We start from the raw sequence: 23,204 nt of genomic DNA, 5'->3' as shown, positions 1-23,204 counted from the left end.
TTTCTTTTGTTGGTATGTGAAACTAGGTGGTATAAATTTAGCAACAATGTAATTAGCATAATCAGCATACCATGGAGCAGTACGAGAAGCATTTATGACAGCTAATTGTTCATTAGGAAAGCTATCATCAGTAGGTAGTGGGTCATCAAGAACATTCTCTAGCCTAGACAAGTTGTCTGCAACGGGGTTCTCAGCTCCCTTTCTATCAATAATATGCAAATCAAATTCTTGTAGCAAAAGGACCCATCTAATAAGTCTAGGTTTAGCGTCTTTCTTTTCCATAAGATATTTAATAGCAGCATGATCAGTGTGAATAGTTACTTTAGAATCAACAATATATGGTCTGAACTTATCACAGGCAAAAACAACTGCTAAAAATTCTTTTTCAGTAGTAGCAAAATTTCTCTGGGCACTGTCTAGAGTTTTACTAGCATATTGAATAACATTTAATTTCTTGTCAACTCTTTGCCCTAGAACAGCACCTACAGCATAATCACTAGCATCACACATAATTTCAAAGGGTAAATTCCAATCAGGTGGCTGAACAATAGGTGCAGAGATTAATGCTTTCTTAAGTATTTCAAATGCTTCTACACAATCATCATCAAAGACAAAAGGAATATCTTTTTGTAATAGATTAGTCAGAGGCCAATTTTTTTAGAAGTCCTTAATGAACCTCCTATAAAAACCGGCATGACCAAGGAAACTTCTTATACCTTTGATGTCCTTGGGACACGGCATCTTTTCAATAGCATCAACTTTAGCTTTGTCAACTTCAATACATCTTTCAGAAATTTTATGCCCCAAGACAATACCTTCATTAACCATAAAGTGGCACTTCTCCCAATTCAAGGCAAGGTTAGTTTCTTCACATCTCTGCAAAACTCGATCAAGGTTGCTCAAGCAAGCATGAAAAGAGGATCCATAAACGGAGAAGTCATCCATGAAAAGCTCACAAATCTTTTCACGAAAGTCAGAGAATATAGCCATCATGCATCTTTGAAAGGTAGCAGGTGCATTACATAAACCAAAAGGCATACGTCTATAAGCAAAAGTACCGAAAGGGCAAGTAAAAGTGGTCTTTGCTTGATCATCAGCTGACACAGGTATTTGAGAGAAACCAGAGTAACCATATAGAAAGCAAAAATGTGTGTGTTTGGATAATCTTTCTAGCATTTGATCAATGAATGGCAAAGGGTAATGATCTCTTTTAGTAGCTTTATTTAATTTATGGAAATCAATTACCATCCTATAACCTGTAATAATTCTTTCAGAATCAATTCATCTTTATCATTAGGAACGACAGTAATACCTCCCTTCTTAGGGATGGACAGAACTTACCCACTGACTATCAGCAACGGGATAAATTATAAATGCCTCAAGGAGCTTTAATATTTCCTTTCTGACCACTTCTTTCATCTTAGGATTCAGCCGTCGTTGATGATCAATAACTGGTTTGGCGTCTTTCTCCAAATTTATTTTGTGTTGACATAGAGTGGGACTAATGCCCTTAAGATCATCAAGAGTATATCCAATAGCAGCACGGTGCTTCTTCAGAGATTTCAATAATTTCTCTTCCTCATGCTCTGAAAGGTTAGCACTAATAATAACAGGATATATCTTCTTTTCATCAAGATAAGCATATTTAAGAGTATCAGGCAATGGTTTAAGCTCAAACACGGGATCACCCTTGGGTGGAGGAGGATCCCCTAGGATTTCAACAGGCAAGTTGTCAGAATAGGTCCCTGTTTAAAGAATACTTCATCTATTTCCCTTCTTTCATTCATAAACATATCATTTTCATGGTCTAGCAAATATTGTTCTAAAGGATCACTAGGAGGCACGACAATAGAAGCAAGACCAATAATTTCATCCTTACTAGGCAATTCTTCATCACGGGGTTGTCTACGAAATTTACAAAAATTAAACTCATGAGACATATCATCCAACCCAATAGTAACAACATCCTTCTCGCAGTCTATCTTAGAATTAACAGTATTCAAGAAGGGTCTACCAAATATAATGGGACAAAAGCTATCTTGTGGGGAACCAAGAACAAGAAAATCAGCAGGATATTTAGCCTTCCCACACAAAACTTCAACATCTCTAACAATCCCAATCGGTGAAATAGTATCTCTATTGGCAAGCTTAATGGTGACATCAATTTCTTCTAACTCGGCGGGTGCAATATCATGCATAATTTCTTTGTATAAGGAAATAGGTATTGCACTAGCACTAGCACCCATATCACACAAGCCATGATAACAATGATCTCCTATTTTAACAGAAATAACAGGCATGCCTACTACATGTCTATGTTTATCTTTAGCACCTGGTTTAGCGATTCTAGCAGTCTCATCACAGAAGTAAATAACATGCCCATCAATATCATCAGCCAAGAGATCTTTAACAATAGCAATATTAGGTTCAACTTTAACTTGCTCAGGGGGTGTATAAGTTCTAATATTACTTTTACGAACCATAGTTGAAGCTTTAGCATGATCGTTTATTCTAACAAGAAAAGGTGGTTTCTCAACATAAGAAGTAGGAACAATAGGATCATTATAAGTGATAGTCTTTTCTTCAACTTTAATAGGTTCAACTACTTTTACTTCTATGGGAGGGTGATATTTAAACCACTTCTCCTTAGGGAGATCAACATGAGCAGCAAAAGATTCACAAAAAGAAGCTACTATCTCCGAGTCAAGTCCATAATTCCATTTGAATTCAATAGTCTTCATCATAAAGGAACCAGTACAAGAAGTATCGAGCATGGAGCGATTGTTGTCAGAAAGCCGAGCATAAAAATTTTGAATAATCATTTCTCTTGAGAGCTCATGATTGGGGCATGAATATAACATTGACTTAAGCCTCCCCCAAGCTTGAGCGATGCTTTCTCCTTCACGAGGCCAAAAATTATATATATAATTACGATCACGATGAACAAGATGCATAGGATAAAACTTCTGATGAAATTCCAATTTCAATCACTTGTAGTCCCATGATCCCATATCATCACATAGCCTATACCATGTCAATGCATCTCCCTTCAAAGATAAAGGGAAGACCTTCTTCTTGATAACATCATCGGGCATACCTGCAATCTTAAATAATCCACACACTTCATCCACATAGATTAGGTGTAAATCGGGATGCAATGTTCCATCTCCTGCAAAAGGATTAGCTAGTAGTTTCTCTATCATACCCGAAGGAATTTCAAAGTAGACGTTTTCAATAGGTTCAGTAGGTTGAGGAGCAACTATTTGCTCTACTGGTCGGGGTGAAGATACCCCGAACAAGCCCCTCAAAGGATTACTTTCCATAGTAACAAGTGACAGTAAATTTCAGCACACTATATAAATTTTTCCTTACCAAATTCCACCTACCAAAGGCGCTTCACTCCCCGGCAACGGCGCCAGAAAAGAGTCTTGATGACCCACAAGTATAGGGGATCTATCGTAGTCCTTTCGATAAGTAAGAGTGTCGAACCCAACGAGGAGCAGAAGGAAATGATAAGCGGTTTTCAGCAAGGTATTCTCTGCAAGCACTGAAATTATCGGTAACTGATAGTTTTGTGATAAGGTAATTGGTAACAAGTAACAAATGTAAATAAAGTGCAGCAAGATGGCCCGATCCTTTTTGTAGCAAAGGACAAGCCTGGACAATTTCTTATATAAAGGAAAACGCTCTCGAGGACACGTGGGAATTATCGTTAAGCTAGTTTTCATCACGCTCATATGATTCGCGTTCGGTACTTTGATAATTTGATATGTGGGTGAACCGATGCTTGGGTGCTGTCCTTACTTGGACAAGCATCCCACTTATGATTAACCCCTATTGCAAGCATCCGCAACTACAAAAGAAGTATTAAGGTAAACCTAACCATAGCATGAAACATATGGATCCAAATCAGCCCCTTACGAAGCAACGCATAAACTAGGGTTTAAGCTTCTGTCACTCTAGAAACCCATCATCTACTTATTACTTCCCAATGCCTTACTCTAGGCCCAAACAATGGTGAAGTGTCATGTAGTCGACGTTCACATAACACCACTAGAGGAGAGACAACATACATCTCATCAAAAAATCGAACGAATACCAAATTCACATGACTACTAATAGCAAGACTTCTCCCATGTCTTCAGGAACAAACGTAACTACTCACAAAGCATATTCATGTTGATAATCAGAGGAGTATTAATATGCATAATGGATCTGAACATATGATCTTCCACTAAATAAACCAACTAGCATCAACTACAAGGAGTAATCAACACTACTAGCAACCCACTGGTACCAATCTGAGGCTTTGGGACAAAGATTGGATACAAAAGATGAACTAGGGTTTGAGAGGAGATGGTGCTGGTGAAGATGTTGATGGAGATTGGCCCTCTCCCAATGAGAGGAGCGTTGGTGATGACGATGGCGATGATTTCCCCCTCCCTTTCCCCGGCAGAACAGCTCCGCTGGAGCCCTAGATTGGTTTCGCCAAGGTTCCGCCTCGTGGTGGCGGAGTTCCGTCCCGTAAGCTTGCTTATGATTTTTCCTCGGACGAAAGACTTCATATAGTAGAAGATGGACACCGGAGGGCCACCAGGGGGCCCACGAGGTAGGGGGCGCGCCCAGGGGGGTAGGGCGCGCCCCCACCCTCGTGGCCAGGGTGTGGGCCCCCTCTGGTATTTTCTTCGCTCAGTATTTTTTATTATTTCCAAGAATAACTTCCGTGGAGTTTCAGGACTTTTGGAGTTGTGCAGAATAGGTCTCTAATATTTGCTCCTTTTCCAGCCCAGAATTCCAGCTGCCGGCATTCTCCCTCTTTATGTAAACCTTGTAAAATAAGAGAGAATAGGCATAAGTATTGTGACATAATATGTAATAACAGCCCATAATGCAATAAATATCGATATAAAAGCATGATGCAAAATGGACATATCAGGCATCGCCTGCCAGAATCTTGTCGACATCCAGGGCCAATACAAGATCTGGGGCAGCAAGGAGCATGAGAAGGACTCACTGGTTCACCTCGCCGAGGCCATCATTGACCCCTACTACAGAGACATGAAGGATCGTGGCACAAGGACAAGCGTGCCTGGCACTCGGCCTGGATGGAGAAACTCGACAAAGCTGACGTCGTGTACTCGGCCAAGGAGGCGTACACGAGCTACGACATGTACCGGCGGATCGTTGACATGAGGAAGTCCCTCCTTCCCCAAAATGGCCAGGGATCCAGCCGGAAGCAGAGCAATGGGAAGCATCGTCGCAACAATAAGTAGATGATTAGATTCCTCGTTTCTCCTACTTTAGTATGCATGTAATTGCTTACTTTGGTGTGTGCAAATGTTATGTGTGTAGTCGCTTGTGTAATTGTATGCTTAATTTGGTTATGCAGTGCTGTCTTTTTAAGTATATATGTTGATGCTCTGTAGACAGAGCGTAGATGGTGTGCGGACAAAGAAAATCACATCGCACATGGACTAAACAATGGAACCCGTCGGTGATGTTTTCATCAATCACTCACAATTGTATACTAGCAATCGTTTTCTCACAACACACATCTTATTAGTAGCAACCGTCTGTGTTCTTATCGGTCTTTAGACACATTTATGATTACAGACATGTTTTCCGCGTATCACACACATCTTGTTAAGTTGAACCGTTTCTGTTCTCATGTCTCAACGCAAACAGTTCATCCGAGTGAACCGCATGCCGTATATCGCACACACCTTTGATCTGGCTGACCGTTTCTTTTGTGTTGCCTAATCACAAACAGTTCATCCGAGTGAACCGTATGTTGTGTATCGCACACGCCTCCATTTGGCTGCCCGTTTCTTTTGTTCCTCCTCATCGCAAACAGTTCATTGAACTGAACCATATGCCCGTCATCGCACATGCAACTAAAACGTGAACCGTGTTTTATGCATTCGTCATCGCAAACGTTTTACACATTTCTGATGGTTTTCATACAGCACCATTTGGGATTATGGCATCGCACACAGTTTCTCGAAGGGTCTCTGATCGTAGTGTCGCGTTAGCAGCATCCTGCAGTAGTGAAACAATCAAAACTATTTATTTAATATAACATTCCAAAATTTAAAATTTTGGGATGTTACAAACCTACCACCCTTAAAATGAATCTCGTCCTAGAGATTCGGAGAGGCTAGCAAGAAATAGGTTAGGATCGGGGGTCTGCTCAAAATCCATCGATCGTCTCCGGGGTCTGGTGTGCTACCACCCTTAGAAGCATGGTTGCGGTTCCATTAAAAACTCATATACTCCATCCTTATTGTTGACAGGTCGGTCTTCTCAGATCTTCGGGATAATACCTTCTCCGGGCTCTACCTGTAGTGGCATAACCTTTTTTCTCAATTCTTGTGTCCTTCCATCTTGGTATGATTCTTCTGTGACTGGGTCGTCTTAGCTGACGGGTCTGGCGCCAATACAAATAACCATTGATATCTCATGGTGGTCATCAATTTATGATTTCTCCTGCAGGAAATGGGTCTGGGCTTTATTCTCACCATATGACCTACGATTGGCAACAGCTGCCTTGTACAAGGGAAAAATTGTCATACCATTCTAAGGTTCAAACAAGGTTTTGATCGCCGTCGCTCTACTATGGGTAAGTCACTCAGATTTACCATCCCATATAGCAAGGCGAATAATAAGAGTAAGTCGGTATGGTGATCAATCCATCCCGCACCCAAATCATTACCCTGTATATGGTTTAGCGAATCTCGCATTCTAACACTCGATCATCCTCACAAGCATTGCAGAATTTCTCTTATCGACGAACCAAGTTCGGATAAATCCATTGATTCTGCAAGCCAAACAAACATCTATCATTCCTTCACAACTCAGGTTTTGCGTAATTCCTATAAGATCGTCTGTTGATAAAGTCGTAACTTCTTCCAGGGTTTTTCCTTCAGCAAGAGTGTGCTTTCTTCTTGGCAGGTCCTGGAGCCTGTGGGTTATGGCCCATCTCATCACTTGTAAACCTTGAACTCATCATCGGGGCAACTGATCATTATTCCAACATCCAGCTTCCCAGCATTCTTAAACCCATCCAATTGTACTGTCTCGCTTCCTTCTATTGGCACCAAACTAAGACATGATTACTTAGAGTCATCATGGAGTTACAATTGCTCCATATTACCAACATTATACCTCCTTTATATCCAATAGTACTTCATCCCTTCATATTCTTGGGGTATCCCACATATCGAGACAAAACTCGTACTTATTTTGTCCGAAGTCCACTCTATGGAATATCATTACCTATTCCAGGGGTCAAGTGTCCTCACAGGGTACTACCACCCTTGAAATGCACAAATTCTTCCATAGACCATATTTCCCATATCCTCGAAAATGGTCAAAATCTTTCTTCATAGAGTAACTACTCATAAAATCCAAATCAGTACCAACGATGCTAATTTTATTGATTCTCAAATTATTACACTCTCCTGCCTTTCCCTTACATGCCTCGACTCAACACCTCAATAATAAAAATGTTCTCACTACTTCTACTATACTTCTTTTTCGACACAACTATTTAGCACAAGCCTCCTTCTCATTGGTACAATCTCTGGCAAAGTGCCCTGCTTCATTACAGCGGAAACATATTACTTCTGACAAGTCTCGAGGTTTCCTTGTGATTACATAGCCTCCTTGGGTCCTCGGCTTCCTTTGTTTTGGGCAACCGCTAAAGTAGTGCCCTGACTCCTTGCACCTGAAATAGGTGATATGACTCAGGTCCTTCCCGGAATCCAATCTATTTCTCTTCCTGGACTTTTTCGTTCCAATCAAGGCTTCTATTTCCTGTGGGTCATACTCTACTTCCACTGTCAGAAATTCTACTAGATTCCCATTCAGACAATTTTGGGAGATGTGTCCTTCTTCTCCACATGAATAGCATGACTTGGTTCAGGCTTTAATTATGTTTCCTTTGTGTGTGTCCTCGACATCTTCCTTCATCACAGGTTCTTCTAAAATTTCCATGAGGGCTCCTTTCATTGCTTCTTTCTTCTGCTGGATGGTTCTTTGTACCATGGGGTAAATGTGACATTGAGCAGGGTAGTGGGTAGTTCCTTCACACAAGAAACAAGTAATCTGCCTAGTTGGGAATTCTTCAGCTGGATGACTTCCTTCACAATTAGGGCATTCATCCTTGTGTTCTTTATGGTTGTGTCCTATTTCTCCACAAAGCTTGCATGCACAAGGTTTCTTCATATCATTTCCATAAGACTTCAATTTCTGGGACACAAGACGAGAGTTGAGCAGAGTCAATTTAAATTCTTCCTAAGTGGTTACTCCTTGCCATCCATTGATGGTTTGGTACATCCTCCACCAAGTAGCAGCACCTCTTTGAAAGCACTAAAGATCATGCTTGGTCATATCCTTTCCGGCTATAGTGTTATTCTTCATGTGATCTTCCATGTTCTGAACCCATCGGTCTGTCTCCAATTGACTTATCGGTCCCGGAAATATGAGTTCATCTCCATTCATCCTCTATTGGGTCCAGGGTTTGGGGTGAGATAAGAGAGATAGAGAGGGATACACACAATACAAACAATAGTTTTGAAAAGACAAGTTTTATTTGTGGCTGTCGGAAAACATCAAACAAATGACAGCTCACAATCGTCGCATCTAACGTAAGTATATAACAGGGGTTGGGTCTTCTAAAGGTCAATAAATCTTCAAAGTTGCCAAACTCTTCAAGTCTTGTTCATGTCTCCGATGGCTTCTTCCGATCGGGCTTGTCCTTCTCAAGTTCTTTTGCCAGATCATCTCTGTTGACGCGAGGTCTCTCGTGGCGTCCTTTAATATTTTGGACTTGCATTCCAAACTTCTAGGTTTCAACATCCTTGGCATGAACCATGGTCCTACTGTCCTTCAGTTCCTGACAAATCTCCGGTATCTCGAGGTTTTGCTCCTCTAGCTTGGCTACTTTCAGCTTCTGGGTCCTATGTTCTTCACAAAATACTTCCTTGTCAAATACGGCTTCCTGAAGATCCACCCTAAACTTCTTGATGTAACACTCCAGATCCTGGTGATACACCAGCTAAGGTTAAAACTTCATCTCTTGCTAATAGGTGCTCCATTAGCCCTTTTTTCATCCAATCCTTCTAACGAAATGCATGTTTAACTCAGCACGGTGACAATAGCATCAGCGGGCAATGACATCACGGATAACCGTGTTTCTGCCCTTGTCTTTGCCATGAGCTATCATTCCATAGTTCATATCTCATGCCTTAGGGTTTTCTTGACAAAAAATTTGAGTTCTAATGCTCCATGTTCCGGTCTTTCTCCGACACACCTTGATCTCGGGTATCGGCAACTTCAATAGTCTAACAAGTTCCATAAGGGTAGCCTTCCTAGGTCATACCAATCTAGAAATACTTCAGAGCCTTCAAATTCTCCTAGTCTTCGGAGTCTTCAACCGTTGTAGTTTCCATTATTATAATGCACGATAAAATCCTCTTCATTCCGAAGTGGTCTTAGTTGTCCGATATCTTGTACTTCTTGGAGTGGTCTCATCAGTCGAATCTTCAAGTGGTCAAAAGGAGAAAGGGGGAATAGTCTAACTAAAAGAGAATATGTGATAAAGCTCGAAAAAGAAGAGAGGTAAAAGATCTTTTTGAAAATGAAGTTGTAGAGAAAATATTTCCTATGGGCTTGCCAGTTTCTAGGGGTCACGTCCTACAGTCAACATGTGCTCTGATATCATCTTGTAGCGACCCGACCCGAATGGATCAAGTATCTGTGCTTAAGTGTCATCCCTGGATCAGTATGCTGACACACACAGTACTTGAGGATTTATAACAGAGGTAAATCACATGTATAAAGTAACGTAAGTACTATTACCTCAATCCATATAGCAGAAGTAACAAGTGTGGAGTTCCCAACAACGCCAACGACAAAGTTGAGTGTAGACATCATAACCCTAACGTATCACTTACTCGTCGTAGGAATCCTGCAACATGAGACGTTGCAGCCATATAGGTCAGTACATTGAATGTACTGGCAAATTCCCACCATAGGATAATGATGAATAATAGCTATCACTACATGCATATTTGGCTGGTGGAGGCTCTAAGTTTATTTTTGCATAAAGCCATTTTTTCCTACAACAAAGGAATATATTTTATTTAACTACAAAGTTTGTTGAAAACATTGAGAAGGTAACCCCAACTCAATCCCAATTAAAAGTTAACAACCCAACAAATTAATTAAATAAAGTGATGAGATCAACATAATAATTCAAGTACCAGATAATCAAGATGTCAATAACCGGGGACACGGCTAATCATGATTAGTTTGTACACTCTGCAGAGGTTTGCGCACTTTTCCCCACAAGACTCGATCTCCTCCGTTGAATTTCTCGCACTACATGGTGTTTGAGAAACGGATGACCGAGACACAGTCTTTCAGAAGCATTAACTCTTTACGATGGGTAGACCGTACCACCTACATCCCCTACATCTGCTAGTCTGCCACTGAAAGAGGTCACACAACATACTCAACTATGCCAGAGCCCATAATGGCTTGTGGCTGCACACGAGAGTTTCCAGCATGAATAATCTTATGATCCCTTTGAGCCTGGGTGGCATTCCAATAGGATGATCACATGGTAACCCCGGGATCTCCTAGGACAACACTGGAGTCCCCAGGTGTCCGGGCAAGCCATTGGTATCCCCAGGGTGCCCCAACCAATCCACCCAGATGTGTATCAAAGTAGCCACCTTAAGTTTCCCTTAATTAAATACAAGCTCTCACATCTTTCATGAATCTCACAAACCAATCCACGTCTACGAGCATAGCAAAGTAGTGCAAGCATAGTGCAATAGTACCCTGGGTTTGAATGCAAGACAATAGGTTCCTACCTCATCAACTACTTCCCAATACCCACATGTTATCAATTCCTACTCATGCAATGTTTGAGGGTTTAAACTAATGCATGAAAACTGGGTAATAAAGGGATATGATCAAAGTGTGAACTTGCCTTGTACTGCTGATGTAGATGATTCGCACTCATAACTCCTGATAGTTCTATTCGTCACACTCCGGTCAATCTATCGTAAGCAAGCAATAGTAACCACATATAAGCAATCTTTCAAAAGAATCGAAGAAAAGATCTCGGAAAACTTCAAAAACAAGAAATTAACTCTTGCAACAGAAAACAATTTCTAACAGTACCAAAATTTGTGAATTTGGCCTTATCAGAAAGTTTAGGTCAAGAGCTTCAATTAGCAAAAAGAATCAGTTAAATCGGAGTTATAAAACTCGAGTTATGAACACAAGAAGTTTGAATTCAAATCTGTTTGAAATCAAATTTTAAATTTTCAAAAATATGTTTAAGTTGGATATCTGGACAGAGGGGATCATAACGAAGATGTGGGCATTGGTTCGTTGGATTTGGACAAGCGAGTAAAAAATTGTGGTCGTTTGAAAACCAGGGGCTAATCTGTAGATAAAATATTCACGGTAGGTCCCTGATATAAATAAACAGAAAAAGAAAAGTCTATCAAGCGAACGCTCGCTAACAGAAACTAATCTAATGAATCTGTTCACTAAAGATACTAAATGAATGAACGTTCGTTAAATAGCCGAACCGAGGAAAAAAACGAAAACGAATCGAGATCGTCGGATCACGATGCGACGGCGGGGATCGGGGCTAGGGTTTACCGCGGCAGCAGCGGACTCCGGCGACGTCGAGCGGCGGCGGCGGGGGGGGGCTCCGGGCGGCGAGTGCGGCGGCGCGGGGAGGCGAGCGGCGGGGCATGGCGGCGGCGGCGGTGACAGCGGCGCGGCGCGAGGCGAGATGCGGCGGCGGCGGCGGCGATGCGGCAAGTGCGGCGGCACGGCGCGGCGAGTCCGGCGGCGGCGGCGGCGGTGAGGAGGAGAGAGAGAGGGGTCGGGGCACTTATAAAGGGGCGGCGGCCTCGGGAGGCATGGGGAAGGGGCAGGGGCAAAGGCGGCGGGGCGCGGTGTCCGTGGAGGACACGGCGGCGGCGGCGGGCGGGAGGCGGAGACCTGCCCGGGGTCGGGGACTGCGCGGGATTGGCTTGGCCGCGGCCTTGCGATAACGGGCCGGCCCAGTCGGGAGAGGAAGTTTTTTTAAAACATTTTTCCAGACAGCAAAAACCAGAATAAAACCATATAAAATAAAATATACTATAGGCATATTATATATCAAAATTTTCAGAAAAAGATTTTCTACAACATGAACATTTTTCTAACGTCAAATAAAATCCACCAAAATTTAAATAAAGCAAAGAGTGCTGCTGATTTATTTAAAAACCGAATAAAAATATTTTAAAATACCAAAATGATTTCAAATTTATTTATCTCCATTTTTCTATTGTAGGGAATCATTTTACCGTATTTTCCATATAATTTATTTTTTTGGAGAAAAATAATTTGAATAAAAACCCAAATAACTCCAAATTGAAAATAATTTCAAAGGGACTTTAAATTTGAATTCTTTGGAACTTCCAACTCATATTTCGTATGTTTTGAAGAAGTCATTTTATCTTCTCTCATGAAAATCATTGAGTTGCATAAAGTTTCTGAATTGGAAAATATTTCCATATGAAATTCAAATCTTTTCAAAAACCCTTTTCATTTTAAATGGAAGAAGTCATGTTATCTTCTCTCCAGGGTTTTGTATTTGAAAAGAATTTGAATTCATGGGGATTATAAATGCAAGATGAAAGTTTGGGAAAGTCCTTTTATTCCCTCTCTTTAACTTTCAAAAAGTTTCAAATTTCACTCAATTTCACACAGGCAACCATACCACAATCAAACAAACAATCAAAACTATTTATTTATTATAACATTCCAAAATTTAGAATTTTGGGATGTTACAAGTCTTGACCATGTCCACATATTCTCGACCCCGTAGGGTCACACACTTTACGTTCGGTGTCGCTAGGGTTCGATGAGATAATAAGATGGTGTTATCAACTTTTGATTCAAAGTCTCGGTTGGCATCCCGCACATCACGAGAAGCTTCGGAATGGTCCGGAGACAAAGAAAACATATATATGAAAAGTATTTTCAGGGTTACCGGAAAAGTTCGGGATTTTTCGGTATTGTACCGGGAAGGTTTCGGAGTGGGACCAACATGTACGTGTGTGGTGGGCCACATTGCCACACCTCTGGTCCATGCGCACCAAAATCTCCCCGCCCTAAAAGGAATAGGATCAAATCCCGAAGGGATAAGATCAAGATCCCAAAAAAGGGGGGATCATGATCGGTGGGGAAGGAGGAAGGAGATTTCCTCCCCCCCCCCCTTTGGTGTGCAACCCCTAGAAGCTTGGGGGAGGGGCCAAGACTCCTCTTCCACACCTATAAATAGAGGAGGGAGGTGCTGGCCATAGGACCTGACATCCCGGTTGCTGGCCGCCCCCCTCTTGTTTCGTACGCCCCTAATCTGTGCAGTTATTAGTGAAGCTCTGCCGGATTTCCACCATACTTCTGCCACCATGTCGTCGTGCTGCCGAGATCGATCTCATCCAGCTCTCCCCCTCGCTTGCTGGATCAAGAAGGAGGAGCCAACATTAAGGTGCACTTGTGTGCAATTCAGAGGCATCGATCATGCGGTGTTGCATCAGATTGATCCGACGAAAGTACGGCTACATCACCCATGATCTTTAGATCATTAAACGCGCGTATTCTACAAGGGTATGTAGACCTTTTCGCACTCGTTGCTAGCATCTAGTAGATTCTGTAGATTGGATCTTGGGTTTATTCGTTCTCTCGTAGGATTATTTTCCTTGCAATGAATCCCATCAGGGGGGATGCCCTAGAGGCAATCATGTGATGATGATATTTCCGTATGTATTCATGAGTTATTTTGCATTTTCCTTGAACATCATCAATTATATGTATCCATACGTATGTGACTTGTTTGTGAAACTGTATATTATATGATGACTGTTCTAATAGTACTTATAGTTTATAAGGTTATGTGAACAGATACTCTTTGATTAGTATACGATTCAGTTGATGACTATGTTTCACAAGTCATGGGCATATAGGTGCTAAACTGATACTATAGACTCGGGGATGGATATCACCGAGTCAAACATACCCACTTTGAGACGCAATGAGATATTGTCATCTGTTAGTCTCAAGTACGATGTATATGTGATGTCTTAAACCTGAGGTCCCGCATGTTCTTGGGATGAGAATCAACTCACTTAGAGTCTATCAAACGCTACTTCGTAACTTGGTAGTTATAAAGTTAGCTTTCGGGTGAGTCATGAGACACGCCGCGAGATATGGTTGACCAAGATGAGATTTGTAGGAGATATGCCCTAGAGGCAATAATAAAATTTATTATTTATCTCCAAGTTTGTAATTAATGTTTATATTATGTGCTATAACCGTAATGGTTCTCGAGTCTGCAATAACCATGAGGCTATGAGGGAAACTCATGTGCATGTGTGGAATATATACTAAACGGTAAAATAGATTCCCAGTATCGCCTCTAAGACTAGCTCAAGTGTTGCAGGATGGTTATATTTTCCTGATCATCGGCATGTCAATGCTGACAACTTTGAGGACACAATGTTATGAGAACATTTGTATTGAACAGACCCAATTGTTGTTATTCCATGAGATCCATTCGTCACAAGTTAATGGTTTATAACACGGGGAAAGTTAAACATTTGCATAATTCCCTAGACCATGAGAGTCGAGTTCCTTCATACTTGCTTCATGAATTTTGGTATTTGTCAAACTTCATCCGTAACAGGATGGCAATTACGACATCTTACAGGTTCACAGAAAATAATGAAAAGGGATTAGATAGCTCGAGACTGGGATTTGCTCCTCCGTCGATAGAGAGATATTCCTTGGGCCCTCTCGGTGTCACGGTGTCCATCATCGTCTGGCCAGGCACAATGTGATTTGATCACCGGGACGCCGATACATGGGAACGAGAAAAGAGAGCAAAACTTGTAACAAGGAAACTGGCATAATGAACAAGTTGTTGATTCAGAGTGATGCTGATAAATCTCACCTCCGATCTTTATAACATATCACGAAGTAATAGGAATAGCACATGGTAACTAAAGGTTCACTCGAATATCCATTTGTGTGGGCACAGGGCTCAATTTGGATGTCCACAGTTCCACTATTGATCATTGGTCGGAAAGTGTTCCGATTATGTCTATATTTCACCGAACCTACGGGTCACACACTTAAGAGTCATCCATCCGCTGAGTACTAGGTTAGGAGAAAGAGAGAAAGTCACCGGAAAAGTTTCGGAGACACTGAAAATGTTTTAAAGAAACTAAAAAAAATTCAGAGTAAGCCATCAAGCCTTATTATCCTTAGGATCCTCAGGCAATTCATGCGGGCTGCCACGACTATTTATTATCCTTCGGCAATCCGCTAGCCTTTATGCCTACTTTGATTCAAGGGAAAAAACGCAAAACACAAGTTTGGGTGTCGAGGTTACACAAAACCACAACTCTAGTACTACTCGGTAACAGAAAACATAAAACTGCTTCAGTTAGTTAGTTTTAGGAGAATTATGACATGTAGGTCCCATGTTAACTAACTATATAGATGGCTTGGCTTGAGAGGTCCTTAAGATGATTTGAGCTTAGCTAACTTATAAAGTTAAATCATTTAAAAATCTTAAAATGGGTTAAAAAATTCAAAGTTTGGACAGTTATCTTATAGATGTGGCCAAATTTCGGTGGAAAAATTCAAAAATCAGAAAAATTCTAGTAATTCAATACATTTCCAAAGATCTATCTGATAAATCTTTAATCCATTTTTCCTAGCCATTTTAAATTTTCACTGTTCTTGTAAGATTTGACCAACTTTTCTTAAAAAAAAGTTTTCAACATAAATATATTTCTTACAGTAATTCAAAACATCTTAAACGACCAATCTGTAAAATTTTCATCCAATTTATCACAACTATTTTTTGATTTTGTACAATTTTTGTAAGATAAAACTTGTCGACAAGTCCATTTCAATCAATCCGGTTTTGACTCTTATCTAGCCACCTCGGCTCCTATCTAACTGGCTCAACGTAGGCCGAGCTCCGGTGTGTGCTCAAGCTAAAAATTAGCTATCAGTCTATCACCGACTAGTGGGGCTCTGTCGTCATATCTATGCTCAACTGGTTGTTTTGTTGTTTGTGTTACCAATTAGTCCTAAAGCTGTGATTTTTGTTGAAATCCCCTAAAGTTGTGGTTTTGTGTAACCTCAACCCCAAAACTTGTTTCTTTGTGCAATTTTCTCTTAATCCTTTGAATCTAAAAGATGCTTGGTTTGGACAAGGCTTGATAGGGTCTCCCCTGATTTCATCTGGAAATCCGACGACAAGAAACATTTTTTTTAAAGACCACACAAGGACAAGAAACATGAGGTGGAGGTCATTCTCTAGTGAACTGCAAGACAGTTTGTCGCTCCACTTACTGAAAAAAAATGAATTCCTGCTGATTACTTACTGCGAACTGAGGAGTGCCGTTCAACACTGGCAGTTATCCTCAAGTCAGAGTCAGTGATTGGTAATCCTTCTTTGTTGACAGAGTGCACTCCAGCACTTGCTAGGCGCAGAGGACGGAAACAGCGGAGCCTTTTCTTTACACATGCCAAGAGAGGATGACGATGAAGTGTCCGATGGTGATAAGCAGCGGAGCCATGGCTCCTCGCAGCCGAGAAACTTTTATGAAGCGAACCAATTCAGGCATGACATCTGGGTCACACCCAGAAAACAACCAACAACCCTCTCTATTACTTACGCATGTCAAAATAAGCTGCCAAGTTACCACTTATCACGCCGCTGTAGAAAAAGAGGAAGGAAACAAAAGAAGGGAACGGCACCAAAACAATGGATTCGGCATCAATTATTGCACGGGAGGAAGCAGCTGGTAGATCCCAGAGAAGGAAAACGGAAAGTCTTTGGCGGCCGAAGACCGGCTGGCGGGCTGGCGAGGGTGCAAATGCATTTCTGCTCTTGCGCACCGCGCTTCCCATTTTTTCCTTCTCTCCCTCTGTTCAAAATAAGCTGCTGCCCAATAATTCACAGCACACTGCACATAATTCAGTTCTTTATGGTTTCGCGGAAACCTGGAGTCCAAACTCCGAGCCACCCCTCCTCCTCCTCCTCCTCGTTTTGGCTCCCACTGCATGCCCAGCCGATCCCTCTATTTAAACAAAGGCCTCCTCGCCTTCTCTCTGACTCCTCATCCCAGAACCAGCCCAGTGCGTGCTGAGCTGAGCTGCTGCACACCTTCGCCTGCCTGCCGCCTCCTTGCTACTTCCTCCTCAGGCTTCGTCCCGCCTGCCCCTCTTCAGCCGGCCGACCGAACGTACCTCGCCGCCGGCCGTCCCTGCGTCGCCTTAGCAAGGTAGGTGCTCAGTTACTCGCCATCCCCACCTCCAATGGCCTGTTTCTCTTACGCAAGGAGCACGCATCATCTGTTCTTTTTTCCAACAAAGGAGGGAGAGCTTCGTCTCCTGTTTCCTTTCTTTCTTTCTTTTGGTTTCTAACCATGCGTCTCCAGTTTCTTCGTTTTATTCTCGAGTGTTGTAACACTTATTCTCCTCGAAGTGTTTACTTATTTGATTGTGCATATGCACTGAAATTACATCGCGCAAAGGAATTCTTTCCTTTCTCTCTTCTCTGTAAACACTCCTAGGAAATGAACACCTTTTTACCACTCGCTAACAGAACAGAGGTTTGCTGATACAGAGTAACTGGCCGTGTTAATTAGTTTCAGCTTAGCTGGGCGCACATGTGAGCACTACGTAGTAGTTAATTAAGATTCGTTCCAAGAGTAACGCTTGCTAGTAGTATTAGTACTAGATCAGGTGTGGACGGTGTGGAGTTTGGGGGCCCGGAAGGTCAAGGGTGTGGCCAATGAGGCTGATTTGTGATCTGATCACCACTTAAACTAATGGGGTTTGTTATCATTTGGAAGTGAGTGAGGACGGTGTGCATGACCCAAGAAGATCTGCGGAAAACTATAGAAAACTGGAGTACTACTGGTAGTATACTGCCTCGCGTCATGCCACGCTAGTACTAGTACTAATCTTCGTGCATGAGTTCAACTCAGGGTTGGTGTATCTCTCCCTGGTTTGAAGGTCATAATCGACACAATTTATTTACGAAATATGTAAGTTTTTGTACAGGAATACAAATGAATATACTATTGGTATGAGTATCCCTCTGTTCTTTTATAAAAGAGCATAATCATGCATACATGACAGCAATAGATACTACTCCCTCCGTCCCAAAATAAGTGTCTCAACTCTAGTACAACTTTATACTAAGGTTAGTACAAAGTTGAGACACTTATTTTGGGACGGAGGGAGTACTATTCTTGAAAACAATTTGGGGACCGGAACAAAGTGGTAATTACTAATTAGCGTACACTAACTCTTCTTCAATAGTACAGAGTAATTTGCTTCAATTGTTGTTGTAGTAAAAAACAGAGTAAATGAGGTCACTTATGCTTCAGTCATATGGAGGTTTTTTGACAAGGTATGCGACTGAGATGAGAAGCCTGCTGATTCTTTATCGGTGCAATTCAAGAAAAATTCTTGAAAGGAAATGTTTACATTCACAGGATAGCATATCAGTAGAGAGTAATCCAACAATTACAGATTAATGGTAGTACTAGGTACTCCAGTACACAATCACAAGGCAGGATTACTAAAAATTGAAAGCAACAATTTTGACTAGAATATGGAAACATGCATCGCACCGACTCGTTACATTTATAGTACTAGGGGTTTATTAGGGGCCTGCACTTGCTACCCAATGAACCTTGAGTCTTGCTTAGGAACAAAGGAATCATTCTTTTGGTTAGTTTCAATGCTCCCACGCCGGATTTAAGCCAGCCTTTTATTCTTGGAAATGTAAAAAAGTTATACTTACTTGGTTTTCACACCACTGCCATCTCAAAGTCTTGGAGCCATTGATGCAGGCCATATAAGCCCCGCCGGAGAGCTGAAGGAGGCCTCCAAGGCATTCGGAGGTGTGCACCTTGAACATCAGCAGCAGGTGACCGACCAGAAATGTCGCTCCAGGTCGAGGACCCGCGGAGCGCGGAGACGCCGGCGCCGCTCAAGCGCCACGACTCGCTGTTCGGCGATGCGGAGAAGGTCTCCGACTCGAAGCACCATGGGTCTCAGGTACGTTCCTTGTCTCGCAGACGCAGCCTGGTGACCATGTAATGTTGCAGCAATGTCCTATCCGTGACAGACAGACAGACAGAGCAAACTGACTGACTCTGGTTTACTGTGATGGATGCAGGTGAGCTGGATGCGGACGCTGAGCCTGGCTTTCCAGAGCGTCGGCATCATCTACGGCGACATCGGGACGTCGCCGCTCTATGTCTACTCCAGCACCTTCCCTGACGGCATCAAGGACAGGGACGATCTCCTGGGCGTCCTCTCGCTCATCCTCTACACCCTCATCATCATACCCATGCTCAAGTACGTCTTCATCGTGCTCTACGCCAACGACAACGGAGATGGTGAGTAAGCTCATTCTCTGAAACCTCGGCCTGCTGTCATACCAGTTTTTCCCTTTTTGTAAAGTGAAGTAACAAGAAACTGTGGTGTTGTAGGTGGCACGTTTGCGCTTTACTCGCTGATATCACGGTACGCAAAGATCAGGCTGATCCCGGACCAGCAGGTGGAGGACGCGGCGGTGTCCAATTACCACATAGAAGCGCCAAGCTCGCAGCTCAAGAGGGCACAATGGTTGAAGCAGAAGCTTGAGTCCAGCAAGGCGGCCAAGATTGTCCTCTTCACCCTCACCATCCTCGGCACGTCAATGGTGATAGGGGATGGAACCTTGACCCCAGCAATCTCTGGTAAATGAAGAGCCAAGAGCTTCATTTGTGTTGTCTATAAAAAACGAGTACTGTACTGATGTTTTGTTCATGGATGTGATGCAGTGCTCTCTGCGGTGAGTGGGATCAGAGAAAAGGCGCCAAGCTTGACTCAGAGTATGTGAAGAAGGATTAGTATTAACAACTTGATTGTTTCTTTTACCCGGCCTGTGTCCATCAGTCCATCACATATAACATTTGTTCGTTGTGCAGCACAAGTGGTCCTCATCTCGGTGGCGATTCTGTTCATGCTCTTCTCGGTCCAGCGCTTCGGGACCGACAAGGTCGGGTACACCTTTGCGCCGGTCATCTCAGTGTGGTTCCTTCTGATTGCTGGCATCGGGATGTACAACCTCGTTGTTCACGACGTCGGTGTTCTACGGGCCTTCAATCCCATGTATATAGTGCAATACTTCATAAGGAACGGCAAGAGTGGATGGGTGTCACTTGGTGGAATTATCTTGTGTGTCACAGGTAACCTTAATTTCTAACTGAAAATTTGAACTGACAAGCGATTGTATTGCAAACTATAGCCTGCAGAACTGTAATCTGAATTAACTGACTGATTGTCATACATAACAGGCACAGAAGGCATGTTTGCCGACCTAGGCCATTTCAACATCAGGGCTGTTCAGGTAACCACTTTAACTTCAGATATAAGCTTTCAGAAGTATAACAATTTTTCCCAACAGAAGGACCTCATCTGAAAATGGTTCTTGTACTTACACTTGCAGCTCAGCTTCAACGGCATCCTGTTCCCATCGGTGGCACTGTGTTATATCGGGCAGGCGGCTTACCTGAGGAAATTCCCAGACAACGTTGCAAACACCTTCTATAGATCCATCCCAGGTACAGAGTTTTTCCTATAAGACAGCAGTTTGCTGCTTCAGGGAGTAGAATATGCATGCATTTGGTAAGAGCATATAGCACAAGTAAGATCAACTCTCCATGTCTATGTGCAGCACCAATGTTCTGGCCAACCTTCATCGTTGCCATTCTTGCTGCCATCATCGCAAGCCAAGCCATGCTCTCCGGTGCGTTTGCCATCCTCTCCAAGGCCCTGTCTCTCGGTTGCATGCCAAGGGTTCGAGTCATCCACACCTCGCACAAGTACGAGGGACAGGTGTACATTCCTGAAGTGAACTTCCTCATGGGATTGGCGAGCATCGTGGTCACGGTCGCCTTCCGGACGACCACCAGCATCGGCCACGCTTACGGTAATTAAGTAGCTAGCGAAGGATAAGGCATTTGTTTATGTGTTTCACTGAGGTTTTCATCTGACGGTCTGAACCATCTGATGTTGGTTATGCGCAGGGATCTGTGTGGTGACCACGTTTGCGATCACCACCCATCTGATGACCGTCGTCATGCTGCTCATATGGAAGAAGCACGTCATCTTCATCATGCTGTTCTACGTCGTGTTCGGCTCCATAGAGCTGATCTACCTCTCGTCCATACTGTCGAAGTTCATCGAGGGCGGATACCTTCCCATCTGCTTCGCGCTGGTGGTGATGAGCCTGATGGCGGCGTGGCACTACGTCCAGGTGAAGAGGTACTGGTACGAGCTGGACCACATCGTGCCCACCAGCGAGATGACGATGCTGCTGGAGAAGAACGAGGTGCGGCGGATCCCCGGGGTGGGCCTCCTGTACACGGAGCTGGTCCAGGGCATCCCCCCGGTGTTCCCCCGGCTGATCCAGAAGATACCGTCCGTGCACTCCATCTTCATGTTCATGTCCATCAAGCACCTGCCCATCTCGCGCGTGGTGCCCACGGAGCGGTTCATCTTCCGGCAGGTCGGGCCGAGGGAGCACCGGATGTTCCGCTGCGTGGCGCGGTACGGCTACAGCGACACGCTGGAGGAGCCCAAGGAGTTCGCGGCGTTCCTCGTTGACAGGCTCAAGATGTTCATCCAGGAGGAGAGCGCGTTCGCGCTCGCGCAGGACGAAGAGGAGAGCGGCGGCGCCGCCGGCGAGGTTTCGGACGCCCTGGCGAGGCCGAGGCGGTCCACGGTGCACAGCGAGGAGGCGGTCCAAGGCCAGGCGCGGGTGAGCAGCCACTCGGCCTCGGGGAGGATGAGCTTCCACACGAACCAGGCGGTGGAGGAGGAGAAGCAACTGATTGACAGGGAGGTGGAGCGAGGGATGGTGTATCTGATGGGGGAGGCCAACGTCACGGCGGAGGCCAAGTCCTCCATCTTGAAGAAGGTCGTGGTGAACCATGTCTACACCTTCTTGAGGAAGAACTTGACAGAGGGGCACAAGGTGCTGGCCATTCCCAAAGATCAGCTGCTCAAAGTCGGGATCACATACGAGATATAGTGATCGATCGATCGATCGAGTTCACCACGAGTATGTGACGTGATGATTCTGGTGCAGCATGGCGTTGGTTTGGAAGGGCAAAGTGCCGACAGCTGTGGATTCAATAAGGAAGCATGCAGGTGCAGGCAGATGGGGGAGGGAGGGATTTTCTTTCTTTTGGTTGCAACAAGGTTTTCATTTTCACTTTCTCTCTATGTACATCTAAATGTGTTAAAATGTAAGGGTGATATTGCAACTGAAGTTTGAATGTGTTGAATGTATCCTCCCAGGCATAAGCAAGGTTCATGTCTTTTTTCCCCACTACCAAGGAGCACCGTCAACTTCTTTTACATTACCTCTGTTCTCCTTTACTATAGTGTTTTCGTTTGGTGCATACATATCTTAGCAAAATACTCCCTCCGTTCCTAAATATAAGTCTTTTAAAAGATTTCACTATAGACTACATACGAAGCAAAATGAATGAACCTATACTCCAAAAGACGTCTATATACATCTGAATGTAGTCTTTATAGTGGAATCTCTAAAAAAACTTACATTTAGGAACGGAGGGAGTATATAAATCATACTGATATAGGACATGGTTTAAGACAACATGAAGTTGCGATGCTACTACATTTTTTCTGATCCTGTGAATTTAGAATCCATTGAATGATTCGAATCAGAGCTGCCCTTAAGTTGCTAGGATGCTGTTTCCTCGTTCAGAGATTCAAACTGCTGCACACACAACTAATAGTGTGCACCACCATTGCACAATGACCCATCTAGTGATGTGTTGCCGTTTGTTGCCATGCATGGACGACTTTATTGGACTATGATGCAATAATCGTGTGCAGAGTGTGGTGTGCATAGCCGTGCTCTTCATAGATACTCCTGGTTGGCTTCTCTATAGGTGCACATAAATACTACTCCCTTCGTTCCAAATTACTCATCGTAGAAATGAATGTATCTAGAACTAAAATACATCTAGATACATCCATTTCTGCGACGAGTAATTCGGAACGAAGGGAGTACTTTT

General features: G+C 43.2%; 1 protein-coding gene across 1 annotated transcript; it reads left to right on the top strand.

Annotated features, from left to right (window-relative positions):
* Positions 1-17,069: 17,069 nt before the first annotated feature.
* Positions 17,070-22,445, top strand: LOC100682483 (potassium transporter 1). The gene is made up of 10 exons (XM_044476616.1): positions 17,070-17,375; positions 18,957-19,164; positions 19,286-19,508; positions 19,602-19,850; positions 19,935-19,985; positions 20,082-20,342; positions 20,451-20,503; positions 20,603-20,717; positions 20,831-21,085; positions 21,183-22,445. The coding sequence occupies exons 2-10, from the start codon at positions 19,048-19,050 to the stop codon at positions 22,187-22,189; spliced, it is 2,331 nt and encodes a 776-aa protein (XP_044332551.1). The 5' UTR covers positions 17,070-17,375; positions 18,957-19,047; the 3' UTR covers positions 22,190-22,445.
* Positions 22,446-23,204: the final 759 nt, after the last annotated feature.

Source organism: Triticum aestivum, chromosome 2D (genome assembly GCF_018294505.1).
Source record: "Triticum aestivum cultivar Chinese Spring chromosome 2D, IWGSC CS RefSeq v2.1, whole genome shotgun sequence".
Taxonomy (NCBI): Eukaryota; Viridiplantae; Streptophyta; class Magnoliopsida; order Poales; family Poaceae; genus Triticum; species Triticum aestivum.
This window is presented reverse-complemented; position numbering and strand designations above follow the sequence as displayed.